General features: G+C 37.0%; 1 protein-coding gene across 6 annotated transcripts in view; it reads right to left on the reverse strand.

Moving 5' to 3' along the window:
• ADGRG6 (adhesion G protein-coupled receptor G6) overlaps positions 1-20,468 on the reverse strand; it is a 112,629-nt gene that overhangs the window by 56,638 nt on the left and 35,523 nt on the right. For all 6 annotated transcript variants that reach the window (XM_084515873.1, XM_084515872.1, XM_084515875.1 and 3 more), the window contains exons 3-4: positions 9,587-9,928; positions 3,363-3,983 (exon numbers count right to left, since the gene is read on the reverse strand). In XM_084515873.1, coding sequence (XP_084371999.1) covers positions 3,363-3,983; positions 9,587-9,928 — 963 coding nt within the window. The remainder of the gene's footprint in view (positions 1-3,362; positions 3,984-9,586; positions 9,929-20,468) is intronic.

Here is a 20,468-nt window from a genome sequence, read left to right on the forward strand (position 1 = left end):
GGGCCACACAGCAGGGCATAATCTGAACCTACAGGGAGTGTTGTCTGTTTGACTTTCATTTTACCACTTCAGAATCATATTGACTCAGTGAGGTTCTCTCATGAAACACCATATCCTTCCATAAAATTACAGAGCCATCACCCACCAGCTTGTAAAGATAACTATGAAAATATTTCCCATGATGGAATAACAGATGAAGCATGGGGCTTCAATACAGAAGTGGATGTCTTACATGTATTGCCAACAAAATACAAGACAGAAGTTAAAATGTGATTCTCTACAAATATGAAAGTTCAGTAATTTTGTGGGGGTTTTGTTTGTTTTGTTTAGCTTTTTTTTGCTTGTTTGTTTAAAATGGATTAAGAGATACAGGCAAATTGACTTCCTTTGTAGACTTCCTATCAACTTCAGGAAGCATGCTCTAAGTTCCCTACCTTCTGTGTGAGACTTTTTTCCAAAATATATTTACTTCTATTAAACAGCCAACATACATCTAAACCTTCTGTGAATAACCTCCTCCTGATGCTATATCGTGGAAAGATCACCTGAAAGATGACAGAAAATCTGCAGACTTTAGAAGACATTTAAGGCAGAATACTGTATCGTTTAACGAGGCATATTTTCAGTGAATATGTTAAATGACCTTTTTAATTTTTAAATCAGGTTGAATTCTAGCCAGACTAGATGTTCTCTCAGTGAAGTACAATGATCCGGCTATGAACAGATACTTGGCATAAGCTCCCTTATTAAGCTCAATGGCATGGTCAGTAATAGGAACAGCAGACATGGCCCTGCATTATGGACACTTTGTGTGATGTTTCTCACCCACTTTAAATGTCTAAAACTCAGACATCCATATCTCCTTATCATGTTGGATTTTCCTTATAGTCAGTGGAGAGAAACAGGCACTCCTACAGCATAAAACTTCTGACTTAACCAAGACATCTACTCTAATGTGAAATGAACTGACAACCTGAACAGCCATTTTCACTCCATTATTCATAAACAGCACTGAGTGCAATTAGCTCAGTCTTAAACAACTATCTTTCAGCTGCCTAAGCAGACAGATCCTACCCCAAGTTAAATTTGACTGCAAAATTAAAAATTTTGATTTGGGAAGGAAGGACCCAAATGAAGTACATTATACAGTAATTGCAGGCACAAGCACACATTCAGCAAAGATAGCCTTAAACTGAGTGGGTTATATTCTGCTATATGTGCAACCATTGCAGGCTCCAAAATCAGTACAGTATTTGTATTTGACTAAATACTCCTTGGTTTGTCTGCACTAAGCTCTGCACTGATTCTATTACACTGTTCTCACTACTTAAACTATTTTTAAAGTTAGTCTGGATTAGGCTGTGTATATATACCTTTAAATGCAAGCCCTGCGAAGGTACAGCAATGAAAAAAGAATTCCGTCAAGTCTTCCAGAAACACCCCAGTATGATTGCACAGCTGTGAAAACATTAGTCTAAGGAATAAACTAGGAGAAGGTAAAATCATGAAAAGATTATCTGGAACAATTTGTTGGTGTTTTTATCCTCAATAAACCTACTTGTCTGAAAAATCATGAAAATAATATCCTTTGAAAAATTTAACAATGTTCAGGCACAAATACTTTGAGAGGTGTTTTTTGTTTGTTTGTTTGTTTGTTTTTGTTTTTGTTTTGTTTTGTTTTGTTTTGTTACAAGTGGCTTCCTGGGAAAGCATTATTGGAGCTGAGTGAAAACCTCTTTTTTTGCATGAATCCTTCCACTGCAGCTAAATGAAGTCTAATCAGTTAATCTCACTACTGTCAGTGGTTTATTCATGGTTGATAGTCTGACTCATCAACTCTCATGTTAAAGGCTGGTTTTACAATGAAGGCTTTTATTCAAGAAGATGAAGGAAAAAAAAAATCTAACAACACCATCTCTGGGATTAGCAACAATTTCTGAATCTGCATTGCACCCCACATGGTTTCTTTTAGGACATATGCTGGTCTAGGGAAGCCTGTATCATATTGGGTAATTTAACATATTTGAAAAAAAAGAAAGTGGTTAGTTGGTTTTCTCACATGCTTAGTTACAGGAAGTAACAATGCTTATATAGAGATACACTTGAAGCAGCATGTATAGAAACCTGGGCCTATGTTCTTGCTAATGTTAGAATGCTGACAAGTGTTTTCTAAAATAATCTGCCGTAAGGAAACCACTGAAAAAAATGACATCCCAAAGGATAAAGTTGTGATGTGGAATACAAATAACTGTATTACTTCAGTGAGTACAGCTACGATGTTACACTAATATCACAGGATTGTACAGTGTTTAATAGAAAGACGAACAAGATCCATATTCCAGGCAAAATCAGGTAAGACTGCAATGTTTACAGGCATCTTGGTAGGTAGTAATTGTTGTGGTCATCGTCTTGGTATAGTGGTTTAAGAAGAGTAAGATTTTCTGGGAAATTGCTTTCTCTCAGATTTTTCTATTTGTATGGATGGAAAAACAACTTTTGCATTTGGAACTTTATCAGTCATGATCATTGTTTATGTTAGTGTCTTTGTTGTGTTGGTAGGCACCTAGAATTATGCTGAGAGCTGTCCCACTAAGTCTACCTCGCATTTTGGTTTCAGTAAACTAAGTAAGATGTGATGTTAGCCACCTTTATCCCTCATGAGCTACTAGATAGAGAAACCAGAATGTCTTAATGATGCCAGGTTCTGTTTTAAACTACCAATTGAAAGAAAGGTTGACAAGATGTTATCAGGATGATAAGAAACAATGATTTTGATATAAATATCTTCCTTTCCATCTGTCTCCTTTAATTTATCTTTTCTTGTACTTTTCTATCTTGTATGCATTACCAGTTTGCCTCTGCTTTTACTGGTTATCTGCACATGCAGAAAAATGCTAACAGGTGCTCCTTCTAGCTAATGAAAGCACCAAAGGGCAGGTACAAAAAAAATTTACTAAGTGGTTAGTTAACGCATATTTTTTTCTCTCTGGAAACCATGGTAGTCTAACTTGAGGGTAGCAGGTACTTTCCTGCAATTGTCATTTCATGTTAGTAGAATTTCAGGAAACAAACCACTGGGAAAGAACTCTGATCTGTAGATTATTTCAAGCAGCAACTCAAAATACTTAGGGGATTTTTTCTTTTCCCTTATAGAATCAGTTTATGCCCTTTCAAAGACTCTGTGTATGGCAAGAATTGAGCTAAACTCAAAGAAAGGCAAGATCTACCTGTTTTTCTTTCACAATAACTTTTTCTTTTTTCTTTTTTTTTTTTTTTTTTTCTTGCTGGGGTAAGATATTTTCAGCATAATACAGAAGTGTGGGGGGAAAATAAGCAAAAAGGAATTGGCAAGGCATACTCACCACAACTCAAATTGTTTTCTGCTTTCAGTGCTGAAGTTGGAATACTCCAGAATTCATTTTCCCAGTCTACAATGTTTCCTTTCACATCGCAGCTGAGGTTGGCCAGTGTTTGAGCATTCATGGTGAAATTCCAGAGGCGGAAGTTGTAAATGTCTCCATTTAGAGAGCTCACTTCATTGCTGTTAGAGCCCAGCACCAGCCTACCGTTTCCAGGGATAACTTTTCCAAACATAGCCGGACAGTATACATTATGATAGGTACTCTTGGCATATACACCTATTGCACCCGAGAAGCTATCCCCTACTACACAGAGCTGTTCAAAGGTTCCTGTGAAAAACTCTGCATTTCGAGGCAATGCATTATCAAGAAAGCACTGGGTCCCTGAGATAGACAGAAAATGGCCTTTTGTGGTCTTTCCGAAGCCGAAGAACTCTTTCGATGACAAATCAGTGTAGGAGAAGATCTTCCAGTCGTCATTGTCATCACTGCTGCTCTTGGTTGCTTCAAAGCACAGTGTAAACTGGCTAAGCTCTGGAACCAAGACTGTCTCTGCCATGGACACGGCATCAACATCGGGATCCTGGGGAATGATGACCTTCTGATTCCTCAGAGACACGGCGACTAGAACATAGAGCAGATAAATAAATTAACTGGAAAATATTCTCATATAAAAATAAAGGCAGACTGGCAGCAGTTTAACAGTGTTTTTTAATCAGTGTAATATATCAAAAGCACACACTGAGGGGAATTTGGCTTGGGAGTGCACTCAACCAAAAACATTCCTTTTCAGCAGGATGGAGAATGCTGTTCTACCCACAGCTAACTACTCCAGAAGTTGCATTAAGAGCAATATTAGGAAATATTACCTACTAGCTTCCACTCACTTTATAAAAATTACTACACATTCATCTAGGAAGGTTGCATTATGCAATAGAGTAAAGCAGCTATTTTAAAAACACAGTATAATTTTTAAAGATGCATTATTTTAATTACTTGTCTGCATGACTATTGGTGCATTACACCAATAAAGTTCAGGCCTCACTTTTAAATATTAGTATCGCAGTAGAATAAAACCTCCATTACATTCCTTGACAAAATGAAGACTTTTGTTTCTGAATTTTGGTAACATGTTTCTGCAATGAACTAGGCATCTTCCCGTTTTGTCCCCGGCAGCCTTCTGGTTGAACATTGCAATCATGTGTTTGTGAATATTTTTATCCAAGCTGTTCACTCTTTGCAAATATTTGTGTCAGCAGTTTAAGATTAGGGACAAGTATCTAGAAATGGCTAGTCCTCTTGCAAAAAATGCACTGCAGTAGGAGTATTTAGGCATGGGCAGAATTACTTTGTCTCTGATTTTTATTAAGTATTCTCATTTGCACTGGCAAAATGGCAGTCACCAAATGTGAAAAACAGTATCTAATGACATATACTTTTTCCCCATGAGTGTATTAATGACAATGCTGCTGAGTCTACTTTGGAGAACACTATTTTTCAAAATAAAGTGTCAGTATTCTCAATTTTATTGGTACATTTATGGCAGAAAATTTCTTCTAGTAAATTTCTCCACATAAAGAAGTTTCAGGTAATCAGTAATGAAAAAGTATCAAAGTCATTAAGACTTGTTGCAGCCGTTCTTGGCTTTACTTCTGGCCCCACAGTTCTGTGGCAGATCACATTGCCAACAAATTTCTTCCAGCTCTCTGACAGGCTTTGACAGTGCATATGCTGGAACTGAAACCGGGTTTTGCTAGACTTGAAGAATAATTGTCACATTAAAAGCACGGTCTCCTTTGGGATTTTTAAATGATGGTATGTCACGTGCTAATTATTATGCTTGCTCCCTTTTCAGAGTGAAATAAAACTTTTTGTTATGAGGGGGTGAGATATATGAGGGAACGGTGACTGTCATGCCTCATTCAGGAAGAGACAGACATATGGACTATAAAGATCCTGTATATTCTATGGTATTACACTTTCTATCAGCAGCTTGCAGACTGAGCTCCAGCTACCATATTTGGATATATGAAAGGACATAATTTGACCTATACATACTATAGTAAAATAACCTAAAACATTATACATTATCTGCCAACCCACCAACTGGAAAATGGGACGGAAGAGAGAAATTCCGGGCTTTTATAGATACTGGATTTACTTCATAGATTTTTTTGTTTGTTTGTTTCCCAAGCACAGAAGTATGTTGGAACAATTTTATAGATAGAAAATGTGTTCAACTTTCCATTGAAAACAAGGGCATTTTTTTATGAGTTAATTATACAGTACAGTTCTTTATGTAACATGGAAAGTGTTCCAGAAGAAGTATAAAGATTCAAGACTTGAAAAAGAAGAAAGCTCACTCATGTGAGCACCACCCAGCCTGTGTTAGGGTGGTCAGGAGAGCTACAGACAACCTGGTCACATTTAAACAGTGTGAGAAGAGAAATAAACAGGGAGAACCCCACTGCTCTGGTATTGAACAAAATTACTGTAATGAAATTACTGTACTTTTCTGACAGATTTTACCATTGGCACCTTCTCCCTGAGTGAAAGGACAAAACTGACAAGTATCTTATACATGTGGAGAAAACACAATCCTGCCATCAACATTAAGAGCTCTCTCCCAGTTGCTGTTGCACAGCCAGTCATTGTACTGATGAATTTCAGATGTTAGTACTGGAGAAGCTGATTAGTCTCTGAGGGAGAATATACATATATTCTTGGTCTGTTCATGCAAGTGTTTAGACTACATGCAGGGTGATGTTAAACTGTTTCTATTAGGAAGATAACTGGATTATAATGAACAGCGTTTACTTTGGACGCATTGCTATTTACTTATGAAACATGTACAAAAGTCTTGGCAGCTGGGATGCGGCAGAAGCAATCAGCAACAGGCAGCTCACTGTTCTAAAATCCACATCTGCTTTTATGGGACTGCTGCAATGACAAGAAGTCTGCCTCTGCTTCTTTTTAGAGTCCCTTCCTTACTTGTCTTTGTTTCAGCTATCTTACATCTCTTACACCCCTTTACACACAAGCAACCAAGGAGTCTCTTGACTATTTTACAATCACTTGTGGGGAAAACTGCTTTCCTGCCAGTTGATGGGCTTTTCAGCGTGGTTTGGTGCCTTGTGTAGTGGTTTCCGCTGTTCCTAGCTTCACTGCTTTCAGCTGTCTCTCCACTGATGCTGGAAGAAATGCACCAGTGTCAACACACTACATACCTATTTGATAAATTTTGCTGCAGTGAATGCTGCACTGACTCATCCTTTAATCTGGGCTACAGCAGTACTACTCAACTTTGTGCTAATTTATGTTACATTGTCTCAAGCATTTCTGCGTTATCAGAGGTCTTCCTCCTCTCCTTTGGGTATCTGAGTGAGTTCAACTCATCAATGGAGCTATTACTTACACAGTTAAGTATTACTAGAAAATTATTTAACATGCCAGCTCTTCAGCCGCTGTAAGCTGACATAATTCCCCTAGGAGTAGCAAAGCTATATTCATTTACTGCAGCTGAGGATATGGCCTATCTTCTGCTTTTGCTGTGCTGCAGGAGGCCAGCGTTTCTGTGGGCAGCCAGCTTGTTATATATAACAGGATGTGCTCTGTGAAACTCGGTTTGAAACCACTATTACACAAAACTGAGCAGTCACACAAATGCTGTTCTATTCTCAGCCAGTTCCCTACCCAAATTCATTTGCTCTTATTTGTTTTTCCTCACATATATTTTGCCTTGTGTACATTTTGTATTAAGATTTTCTATTAGTACCTTTACAAGTGCAATTTCTAGATAGCAAACTGCTGTATGTCTTTGAATGGCCCTTTGCATTGCACATACATGTTTCTTTGTCAAAGTCAAAATAGAACAAACCACTTAATTTTATTATTTACATATGATCATTGCTGAGAAATGACAGAAAACATGAGTAGAGTACTATAACACCATACCCCTCTCTCTGGGAGAAATTCATGATATAGCCTGGGTATCATGTTTATGATGGTAAGAATGGTGCCAGTTTGAAAATGGAGCTTTGAAGTTCCACAATGACCTGAAATGAGTGTGTGTAGCACTGCCTTTAGGAATTCTCTGCAAGAACAGGAAAGGACTATGTTACCACCCTTTAACCAAACTCTTTTTCTGTATCAATTGCCTGGTTAAAGGTTGCCATGCAGAATGTGGCCTATAAGTTATAAGTTGCCCTGGGTGCACACAGCCACCTGTCCTCTATAACATCCACAGTCAAAACCAAGAATTTAACTGAGAGTTATAGATTTAGAGTAAAGACACAAAAATTCAGGAACCTTAGATGAGATAGCTTAAGAGCAGGCCTTAACACAGAGTGCCTGAACTAACATGTAAGATTGAAATATGTTGCTAGTGAAGATCACTGACACCTTTACCCACAGTGGTGAGTAGCCTTCTTATTCAAAATAAAAGGGTGTCTTCTAAGACTTTTTACTGCAAGGGTGCTATTTGTGAAGGTAAGGTACTGTTCAATTTGGCACAGAGGTAATATTTTTGAAATACATTACCTTATTATACATTAATATGTATAATACAGACGATTTTCTAACTATACATGTTGCCCTTTCTTTTTCTTTTAAATGAATACATCTGAGGATAATATTGCATCTTTCAATTCCTGCTGAAAGTTATCTTATATGTTATTCTTAAACATTAAAATAGCAAAGAGGAATAACGCAATAAATCATATTACATAATCCGATTGCATACCATTTTATATGACCTACTTGATTTAACAACTTGCTGTACAGGAAGAGCCACTGCTTTCAAACAGAAACCTTTCAGAAAATTTGCTTCCTCTTACAGAAGAGAACAGGTGCTCCTCGAGTTATTACTATACTCTCTCTGTCAGCATGAAAGGATAAGAAATATTTATTTCCTTTGATATGACTTTACCTTTTTTCTTTTCAGAACTGCAAACTAATTTTCCTGGCATAATCAGGACTATTTTTGTCTTATAATTATGGAGGTTGTTATGTTTCTTATTTTAATATATTGTATGTGTAATAGGTATCTTGATTTTTATTCTTTTTCCCCCATGAAAAAGGTATATTTGTGACTGAGTACTGAAAATCTCCTTACTCTGTGTTTCTACACAACCAGCCAATACAACTTAAGTGTAATGGGCTATATTTCAGCCGTCCCCAGTGTCAGGACAGACCAGGTAATGAATTGATCAGGAGCAGGCCTGCAGTGAAGGAGTAAGGGATACCAGTGAATGTAAAGCTTGGCATGAGCTGGCATTGTGCGCCTGCAGCCCACAAAGCCATTTGTATCCTGGGCTGCATTTTGATTCAGAAGTGTGGTCAGCAGGTTAAGGGAGGTGATTCCCTCCTCTACTCTGCTCCCATGAGCAGAATAGAGGACCTGGAGTCCTTCTGGAGTTCTGGGGTCCTGAATAGAAGAGAGGCAAGGCAATCCTAATGCCTTCATTTATGTTGCAGCCCTTTACCAAGAACAACTTCTAGTAATGCCTTAAAAAACAAAACAAATATCAATCACATATTATTTGTCCTCTTATCTTCTCCTAGGGTGAAAAGCATGGGTGTCTCTCCCCTGCCCAGCCCCCCCCCCCCAATTGTTAGGCTTTTTAAAATCTAAGCATTGCTACATATTTACAAAGAGAAAGAAAGGTTGAGGAACTGGAATGAAAGGCAGCAGTTTTGCAGTGACAGTTCATCCCTCGGAGTTTATGCTAGAGACTGGAAAAAAACTGTAAGAAAGTTCTGCTTTTGCACTAGTAGGGTGCAAACTATAGGGTGTTTTACTGGGCCAAAGGTTTCGTCTGGCCTTGCAGCTGTTGGCTAAGCTCATGCTGGCCTTTATGTTACTATGTTCTGCAGTTACACTGAAATGAAGGATGTGTCCCACTTCTAAATCTCCCCACATAAATCTTCAGAAAGAAACAAACTAGGGCCTAAAATTTTTGCATGCAAAAAGTTTTCTAACGTACTTAAGGATGTCATGTCCTGGAAAAAAAATATATGTATATTTATCAAAAGAAAAATAAATTAATTAAAAAACATACCAGAAAATTCTATAGTTTCACCCTGCAGCCTCCATCTCCATTCACCCCTTTCCTTCTCATGGAGCACTTGGCTCTGTCAGAGAATGTCATTCTAATAAGCTATAAGAAATTTCCTTCTAGCAGGACATTTTAGCTATTAGAGGTATGAAATGCTTTGGGCTTACTTACTTCGTACATAGCTGGCATTAAAACCTTTTTTTTGGATACTAAAGTCACTTTTAAAGGACACAATCATTTCATTTCCAGTAGAATTATACGATAATCCCTTGGCGGTGATTCCACAGAGGTTCATTGGGATCTCTCCATTGTCCAATGTCAGTGAATCATAAATGCAGCCTGGAGCTTCTTCAATGTCAAAATCAATAAATGTTAGCTGTATGATGAATCCATGAGGTGCTCGGATGATCCATTTGCATGCTTGGCTGTTGGGATAATCACTGGGGAAGCATGGAGAAGTGAAAACTCCAGACGGGTCACTCAATACAGTCCTACAGTTGTAGCATCCATGAGCTGGCAATGTAAACAGAGAAAGGTCAGGAAGAGTGATAATTTAACAGCAAATCAATCATCAACACTGTCTAAATATATTTCTGTACAGAAAACAGAAGATGGGAGGAAGACAGGCAGAAAAAGGCTTTGTTTCTAGCAAGCAAAATGCTAGAGGAATAATGTGGCAAAATAATATTTTACATAAGAAATCTTGCAAATACAAATTATACTGTTAAATATTTGTTTGTGCATCAAGTATATATCTGCCATGCATTTTGACCCACGGTGCAAACAATGGTGAAGTGAAAGCAACATTTTTGAATTATCAAAGCCAAATGAATTGTTAAACTGAAACTTCTAAGAAGATGACTGGTATCATTTATATCTTTTGGCTGCTGGACTGATGCTGACTGCTGTTATTCCAGCAGCTCCATGCCCTGCCCTTGTTCCCAGTGGAATGTCCCTGGAATGCAACAGCACAAGAGATGGGCTGAGGAGCCACAGCAGCAACATTCCACAGAGTCCAAGGTTAGTCATCAGCACTTCCGGCAAGTGCTCTCCACATCACCCAGAAGGGTAGCAGTGAGCTACTACTGGCTTTTGAATCAACAGCAAATTACTGTACTCTTCCCATGCTGAGTCAGCTCCATTGATGTTTGTGGCAGCCAAGCTTTAAAAAATTCTTATCTTTTCCTGATGCACCTTCGCTCACCTGCTGTTCTTATCCATGACAATTTCAGACCCTGTTAGTCCACTGCGATGCATTTCTTATTCTTTTTAAATTTGTTCTTCTGTCATATATTTACTTACTGTGTTGTTTGTTTGTATTACTGTGAATTGCCCACTGTTAAAATCTGCAACCATTTGCCAAAGCAGTACTGAACAAGCTAGGTGGGAGCAGAATATTACCAACAGATAACCAACGACACTAACCAGCACATCTATGCTGACCAAATATTTAATTAGGACAAACGTGCACCAAGTAATATAAGCTTGAAAAAAATAGGAGAATATGAATATGCATTATTAGTCGTCTATGCCAAAAGCAGCAAAGCAAGTTGTTGTTCAAGTATTTAGGGAACAATCCTAAGAGAGAAATAAATACGACACACTTCTCCAAAGCACCCTTTATGTTTTTTTCCACTGCTTTGTTACTGATACTCTTTAGTCACATTCATAGTGTTCAGCCTCAGCAAATAGAACCTGACTCTGGGAACTGACATGGCAAAAAAAAAAAAAAAAAAAAAAAAAAAAGCAGCTTACATATGTAAAGAGAATTCTTATGCAGAACTCTTGCAGAGTTCTTATATTTTTATTTGCAAATCATGTATTCACATGGCCCATAAGAGGCAGAGATTAGTAATTAACTGGTCTTCCAGAGCCAAATGCAGACTGGTTACATAAGAACTATGGAATGTTTATTGGGAAAAATAATTTTGTCTTAATGATTTACAAGTACCTTTGGGAAGATGTGGTACTTGTGACACTGGAAAACATGATCTGTGTAGTACAAGCTGGAACCCGTGTAATTTAATTTCTCTGCAAATCTGAACAGCCAAAGGATTATGTTCACTTGCCCTGAAATCTTACTCTTCCATTTCTTAACCAGAGAGAGAATATGTACTTATTAGTATGGTGAGTATAAATCCTGACTCCTAGTCCAGGGCAAGTGAGCCCCTACAAGACAGGGGACAGATCAGGCTGTGGCGGCCTCCAGCTGGAAGGCTTGGTGATTCATACTTCCGCCTTCATTATTTCTAGGATGAGGGCTACAGGGGCTGAGGATCTGGCAGCAATGCTGCACCCACCCTCCTACCAATTCCTGATAGAGAACTAAGTGACACAGAGCTATCTGGGCAGTTGAGAGTTTTCCCTGTGAATCAGCTGCACCCAGAGGGACCTGGATCCAAAGGTTCAATACCAGGAGGTTATGCAAATGCATGTTGCACACTCATTCAGCATTGGACCCCTAAAGGTTATCTTAATGGCATTATAAAACAATGCTGGCCAGAAGAAATATGCTGCTTGTCCATAAAAGCAATGTCAAGTGTGCACCTCAAACTGGTAGGATATTACATTCAGCCTGACACTGGAAAAGTAAAATTTGTCCATCAGAAAGAACACAGACATTCCTAGAAGCCTGCATTTACTAATTTTCTTGATCACCATCAGCCTAAACAGAACTCAGCTGTTCTATTTTTCTTTCTCCTGATTATCTAAGTTGTGTTAAAAAATGTTAGTACATTTAACAAAAATACTTTTATCTCTGCTTTCGTTATAAATACTGAAACATAAAAGTTATTTATTTTACTGTTGTTTTTTTTTTTGTTTGTTTGTTTGTTTTTGTTTTTTTTTTTTTTCCCTTTCATCTTCTAACACATTTGCTAACATATTCTTGTTATTATTATTATTATATCTGTATTGTTTTGTTGGTTTTACAGAACTAATAAAAAAAAAGGCAAAAAAAAAAAAAAAGGCCCTAAATTTAGTCAGGAAAATAAATACTGTAAACTTTACAGTATTTACATACATCTCCTATTTACATACATCAGAGAAACAGATTTGGTGAGCAAAATAGTTTGCTTCTTTGAAGTGGGTTGGCTGTGTTTTGGCATAGTGGCTATTCTATCCATGACTGCAATTTGAAGGAGAAATATCCTGTTTTCATGCAAATGTCCGCAATAGTAAGTGAAAAGGAAAGAAAACAAACAACAAAACTATATATAAACAGAATGGTTTTGAGTGGAACTTTTTGCACAGCTTCTCATGAGACAGTTATTTTTCTATAAACACCACCTATTTTACTCATTAAAGAGAAAAATTGCTGTGGCAACCCTAGGCTGTCAGCCAAAGCTGACAGATATTTTGCAATCCCATTGGCCCAGAGCAATTCTTAACTGTGGATACTGAATACCTACTGCAATACATACAACAAGCATTTCTGTAGCAATATGATATATTTTATTGATAATGGGAACAAATTTAGGTATAATATCAACTTTTCTTCCTCTCTGAATATGCTAAAAAAAAAAAACAAAAACAAAAAAACACCATCCCAATAAAGTGAAATCAAGCACTTGATTCCCACATTTTCTACGTTGAATATTTCACATGGCAACCCATTTGTTTCCTTCATGAGAACACTGTGGAGGAATACAGTTTTCATTTCATTATCACATTATTTTTTTTCTACAGGACTCATGCTTCATTTAATAGTTAAGAATTTAGTATGATGCTCCAACAGTATACTAAAAAGGAAAATTAATAAATTCCTCCAGAGTGTTTTAGAGCTTTCACAAATGTTAATTGATTTCAGAAGCTGTTGGAGAATCAGCTTTTTCCATCCTATCACGCCCATTTTATAAGGATACAATTAGACACAGAGATAATGTGCAAAAATGGCAAAAGTTTCCATGGGTTTTGGGTTCCCAATCTACGAAACAAGAGTACTGATTTTCCTTAACTACTTAGTATTTGTACAGCAATTTATATGTCCAAAGCACACTACCACTGACTATAAACTGCAGCTGGGAGAGCAGACTGCCAATCTGGCCCACTGTAGAAAATCTAAAAATGAGTAGTTAAGGACCAATGGAAAACTTTGGTCATGACAATTTGGCCATCTTTAATAGGAACTTATCAGTAAAGGCAGGGAGAGAATTCTGTTCATATGGTGGCCAATTTTCATAACGATAAGACCACTTCCTGTCTTCTGTGAGTTTCCTGCCTATTTCACATATATACCTTTTAATTTCTTCAAAGAAAAGGATATACTATACATTTCCTATACCATGCTGAATCATTTGTTGATTATTGAATCATTGAATCAATACTAAAGGGCTAAGGGAAACAGTATGTGACCAACTGAAGAGACTAGTGTGACTAACACAGATGAGCACACACAAAATCCATACCCCATGGAACAAAACTAATAATCTATTTTGTTCCATCAGCAAGAGACCCCTTGTCTCTTAAGAACTCCAGCACAGACTTCCACCTGAACTAATGAGGACACCTGTGTGCTCTGAGATAAACAATCTGAAAGTGACTTTCACAAACCAGTTGTGGACAGCTGAAGCCACAGTCAGACTACAGCTACAGCGTTGACCCCCAGATTAGGGAAGGAAACATTTTATATAACCGTTTCCCATACATTCACATTGCTCTTTTTCCACTTCTTCTTTCATGTCCAACATATTCAGCAATTCCAAAACCTGTGTTAATAGTCATATTTTCCTTAGCAGTTAATATTTCTCTGTTTCTCTCTGTTGCCATCATTTTCCCCTTAAACCTCATCTTTTGACCCATTATACTCTGCACTTATCCCTCAGACAAGGGTTCCAATTTCTTCTCGATCTGTTCTCCCTTCTACTCCTATCCAACCACAGAGAATTGCTAGGCAGCAAATTTTGTTTGGCCTATATTTTTTTTTTAAAAAAAGAAAAACAATACAGTTTGGGACACTGCCCAATTCAGCCCTAAAGGCTGAAAAATTTGTGAAGGTTAGGATCAAAAGAAAATATTGTCTATAGGGAAAAATATCTGCTCTTATAACTCATGTGTTATACAGTTTATTTTCCAACTAAGTTACACCTTGCAATGGGATTTTTCTTTTTCTGTCCATTGGCTGTAGCACGGAACTGGCCTGTACAGCATTTTCCACCTGACAGAAGCGTAAATGACTACATAGAGCGTAGGCAGTGGCACAGGATACCAATGATAGACTGTGTGGGTTGAATTAACACTTTTTCTTTTTTTTTTTTTTTTTTTTTTTTAATCCATTGAAAGACTCCCTCGTAAAAGTAATTTATTTATTTTATTTTATTTATTTATTTTTTAACACTGGGTTCTATTTTGACGTGAAGTTTAACTCTACTTCTCCCTGTAGAAAAATGTCTTTCATATGAAAATATCCTGAAATAAATCAATGTAACTACAGGATTAAATTTTCAGAAAACAAAACAAAACAAAACAAAACAGTTTATGTTAACTTCTGTCTTATTCAAGTGAATGATAAAATCTCCCCTGCTGACAGAATTAGACTAACCCTAAACCACAGAAAATCTTAGCTATGGTACCTAGCACTTTATGTATAGAAAGCAGTACAGAGGTAATTATGATTTGCTTTTATGCAAGCATCTGAGAACCTTTAAGCACTTTGCTTATATTTGAAAAGTTAGCACTTACAAGTACTGTCACTTTCGACAAAGTAAGAGAAAAGCTCAGGAAGGTGCCATGATGCAGTCACTTACACAGCAAGTGTGTGGTAAAGCCCAAAATAGAAGTGAAACCTTACAATCATTCACAGTGACAGCATTGTTTTGTTGAGCATTAGGCAATAAAAAGTCTTGCTCTATAATAAGCAATTATTTCCCACCTCCTATTTCAAGGGTGCCATAATAGAGCAGATCTAGAGAGATGAGATATGGCCAAACATTAGGTTAAACATATTTATGACTCCAAATAGATGGGCGAATGAGGTCAGTAGTGGACACACCTGCAGACAAGTAAGAGGAAGGGCCAAACCACGAAGATGTGGGTGGGCTGGAATGGCTACAGAAAAAACAAACCCATGTTATTTCAATATGAGACACAAACACTAAACCCAGAGCAGCAATCACATAGCAAAAGCTTCAACAGTAGTCCACCTATCTTCCCTTTAAAAAATTATTTCAGATGTAAAGGGAATCTGTAGACACACATAAATACATGTATCTATATGAAAAATTTGGATACATTTATTGCAAATAGGTGTCTAGTCATTCACTTTGGATATAAAGGAAATAATTCTCTTCATACTCACTGTCATCTATAGCATTAGATCTATACAAAATTTTGTGCAAAACGGCGAGCACTCTTCTGTACTTTTCTGAAGCCTACATGTATACGCCAAACCATGACGTCTGCTCTGTGCTTAACCCACAATTTGAGTTCTTTCTGAGGAAGTAAAAATGAGAAGACGTGAGAGGATTACTTCTGTTTCTTTATTTACTTTCCAAAGTGTAGAAACTGTTTGATCTCCCACAAAACATCCTTGTCTTGCACGGGCCCTGATAAAAAATTACTAAACGCAACAGATAATTTAATGTCAGCATGCCAATTTAATGTCAGCATTTAATGTCAGAATCTTCAAATATAATAATAATCCTAACTATTAAGCCAAATTCATTTTAGTCACTTTTTTTTTTTTTTTTTTTTGGGGGGGGGGGGGCTTATTAAATGGACAAAAACAGTATAGAAGGATTATCTGTGCAATAAACTGAAGGAAAATAAGATTATCCTGACATGTATAAAAGTTTGTGCCTGCACATACCATGTGATAGGGCTGAGGTCTACTGATGGAGCATATGATTGTGCTTCTGTGGGAATGTATCTGTCCACTGATTTGTAATAATACTAAACTATTTCTACATCAGCATTTCTACAGTGTGCACAGCCTTAAATTCATAAAAATCTTGAGCTAATCTTAAAATCTCACTCGTATCATTTGGATTTAAGCATGGACTTAAAATTCAGCAAATATTTAAAGTCCATTCCTAAACAATTATGCCTTTGAATCCTGTATTTGAGGCTTTATAGTTATGCCTTCAGCCTTGTACCCCCCTCAAAGACATCTGAATGGGGAGATCATGACTCAGTAACTGCTGTCATATGAAAACAACAAGGGAGGCATTGCACAGACACAAGCAGTGAAGAAGACTGTCCTATTCATTCTTGTTCTGACCCTTTTCTTTTCCTTCTAAGGAAAGGAGTAATTACTGAACTAGCATACATGTATGCCAATGCCCATTCAGGGAGAGATCCAATCTCAGACACATGTTGCATATGAAAATCTGGTAACCACGTGGTTAAATAATCAACCTGAACCATTTTTACACCTGCCCTAATGTCCATACAGCTATCCATACTCCTTGTTCCTGTCCTTCCACAGGGCATATTCTACATTCCCAACTTACTGACTGAATTAATTTGGGGTAAAAGGTATTTTTTTTTTTTCCAAACTGTCACAAAATAGATCCTTCCAATCTCTGATTATTTATTTATTTGTTTATTTATTTATTTATTTATTTTACCCAGAACTACTTTCTTCCTAAAGATCAGGAAAGACAAAGTTTGATTATAATGAAGAACTTTCTAAGAATGCCATCAAGCCAAAGTCCCTTATCCCCTGTCATTCCCACATAAAAATAAATGCATTATTTCTCTGGATAGCATTCAACCCCACCCCATCACTCTTTACTAGTATAATATTACATTAACTTCCAGCTTTACAAAGGCATCAGTAGCAGGCTTTAACACTGGACAGTTTCTGTATGGAGATATCAATTTATTTTTATTTTATTTATTTATTTTTAATTTCTTCTGTCATTGAACAATTAAAATGCTGGTTACCAAAGCACCTGGCAATGTAGTATAAATGTGTAGTGTAAATTATAAAAAATGAAAACTAGTGTAATTTAAATCATTCTCTAAAACATTTCTGATGTACTTATATTAATAGGTGTAAAATATCTAGAATCCCCAACAGGATTAACATTACCAGTTTTTGTGTGGAGCCACCTGCATAGACTCACTAACTATATATCCAGAAAAATTAAAAAAATAAAAATTTTATGAATTTTACAAGTACAACTTTACATTATCCTACTTCAGCTGCCACACATATAATAAAATGCACTTTGCACAGCGTGAATATAACAGACACATAATTAAGAAGAATTTTTCATCTCTATATTACCCTTAGTTTGCAAGTGTGATTCTTCTGTGGATTTGTAGGAAATGCTACTTTCAGCACTATTAAAACCACAGCCCAGACTCTAATTTTGCACCATTCCCATTGCATCATCTGCACAGTACTCCTTGTACCCAGCAAGAATTCTAAGCCTCCATATTCCTGACTGGAAATAGCACATAACCCTGGCAGAGCCTTTTATAATTCAATGAAAGACAAGATTGTGTTCTCACAAAATAATTCAACAATTGGGTTTTGGCTACGGAAGCCAGGAGACAAAGAAAGTACTATGTCCTGACCAGTGATATCAACTTGCTTTGCATCTTCTTTTGCTGATGCAGTATGTCTTGCAGCATGCTCTAAATGGTTGAACCGGTTGGTGCACCTAAGAATAATAAAATGCTAGAACAAAATATCCTCACAGGGTAATTTATAGGCATATATGAACATGTAAATGTTGTCTATGAAATCACTTATTATTATTCCTGCTTCCTATTGCTCTAACCCCTCCTTCTTACCAGATTATTAAGAAATTACATTTTTACCCACATGAAATCAGAACAGCTTTTTTGTTTGTTTTGGTTTGTTTTGTAAGAAAAGAACAGGGCACTTCATGAAATTACACGTGGCAAATGGAAAACTGATAAAAGACAGTATTTTCTCATACATTATAGTGTTAGCCTGTGGGACTCTGACCTGAAAAGTATTAAAGCTCAGAATATAAAATTCAGAAAGCTAACAGACATTTCTATAAGTATCTAGAATACATCAGAATCCCTGCAGCCATATGATAAATATGAGTAATTTAAATAAGAAATGTAACTATAGGAATTGTAAACCTCATGGCCTATACTTGAAACTAATCTCAAATAGCTGATCAGGGAAAGTATCAATAACTTCATCTCGATAACTATAGTGAGGAGCCATGGAGCACTGGGATGTGAGTGCCAGTACAACCAAAGTGCTGGCCTAACTCCCAGCACTGCTTGGCCAGGACAGACAGCTCATGTCCAAACTGTTCCTGGGCATGGCTCACCAGCCAGCGCAGGCCAGGTATTGTTCCCAACCTACAACCCAAATACAGCCACCCCAGTTTTTGTAATAGTATGAATCTGGGACACTGAATGAGTTGGTCTGAGTGGCAGAGAACAGTTGTGGGCACTGATGATTTTCTAGAACAGAAGTGGCCAATGCGTGTGTGGGAAAGTAACTATAAGAGGCAGAGTACTAGGCCCTATCTTTTATGTCTTATGTAGGAGCCAATCCAGCAGTTCTTGCTAGCTTTGGTGGTTTGAACACAGCACATAAGTCAAAAAAGAACAGGTTTACTATTTCCAACACAATAATCAAAATTATCTTTCAGGATACACTTAAGGTTAGTAACTATGGTAATGTACCAAAAAAAATCAGAAAGAGCAAAGCTTAATTTTGAAATCTGAGGTTACGTTTGGGAAAGCAGAAGTGAGAATAGTAAATTATTCACTCATGAAGCATTAACCACAAAACACAGGCAGAAACCAGCTACGACTAAAATCAGCAGCATACTTTTCACTAAACTAAGACAGCACAAGTTGATCTACTCAGAAAAAACTGTGTAACATGACCCTACATTTAGAGAGTTTTTATTATTTGTTTTAATAAATAAATAGATAAATAGTGTGATTTTCAACAGGACAGAGGTGGAGTTGAACATGACACTGATTTAGGGTCTAGAAAGCCAGTTCTTTCACAGGCTGTTGAATCACTGCAGGGAACTGATCTCTTGGTTTCCCCAGACTAGCATCACAAATGGCTCTTAAGTGGAGTCATCCAGGTATTGACATTATCAGCATTTGTTACATGACAGATCTCCAAAATGTTATCATAGCCCTGGGGAGTTCAGAGCTGGTGTTCTTCATTCTCTGAGTGGGATATTAGCACAGTACAGAGACCATTAGAAATTCATTGTGTTTCCATATTGCCGTTATGCCTCATTTTGCTCTGGAATTCCATAGGTATTTATTTATCTTGGGTTATCATTGCCACTGAAAGCTCTGACCTCTTTTGATCACTCTAGCACATGATATCCTACCTCCTGACAGCAACTGACTTTATCACAGCAGTAACTCCAGCAGATTTTGATTGATCTGGGAAATTGAGGGAACCAGCTACAATAGAAGAAAATATATTCAGAGCCAGGGTGGGGGCCCTGCACTGCCTGTTTCCCCTTAGTTGTTTGGTTTTGTGCCAATGAAAATGGAAGTGGAAACAAACACACTGACTGGGTAAATCTGCCCTGACCCATATGAGTGGAGTTCACATTGTAGACAAAGTTATGGATTTCCCCCAGAGGGAGGGGGTAATGTGAAAATCCTGTGTTACACCCATTGTAACTTAAGAATATTTTCATTGGCATTCCTGTGATAATCTTATAAAAATAACAGAATTGACTCGCTAGTCTTGGCCTGAGTTGGACTTTTTTCCACAGAAGTTTTGGACAAAGAGTAGCATTAAAAATATTTGACAGTCTGTTTTCGATATAGTGGTTTGAAAAGTATTAACTTTGATGTATATGAGCTATATATATATATATAGATGTAATATATATAGTATATTATAAATTAATATATATTAAATGTATTATATATATAAACCATATAATTTATAATATATGGGCTAGTAAAATTAATATACAGGCTAACATACACATAAATAAAGAGAAAATTAGTTTAGGGAAGGGATTGGGTGGGAAAGGTGATTTTTTTTTTATTTTTATTTTTTTGACATTGCTGCGTGTAACATAATGGTTTCAAACCACATATCACACGGCATTACAAATCAGGCTGAAAT

Source organism: Aythya ferina, assembly GCF_964211825.1.
Source record: "Aythya ferina genome assembly, chromosome: 3".
Lineage (NCBI taxonomy): Eukaryota > Metazoa > Chordata > Aves > Anseriformes > Anatidae > Aythya > Aythya ferina.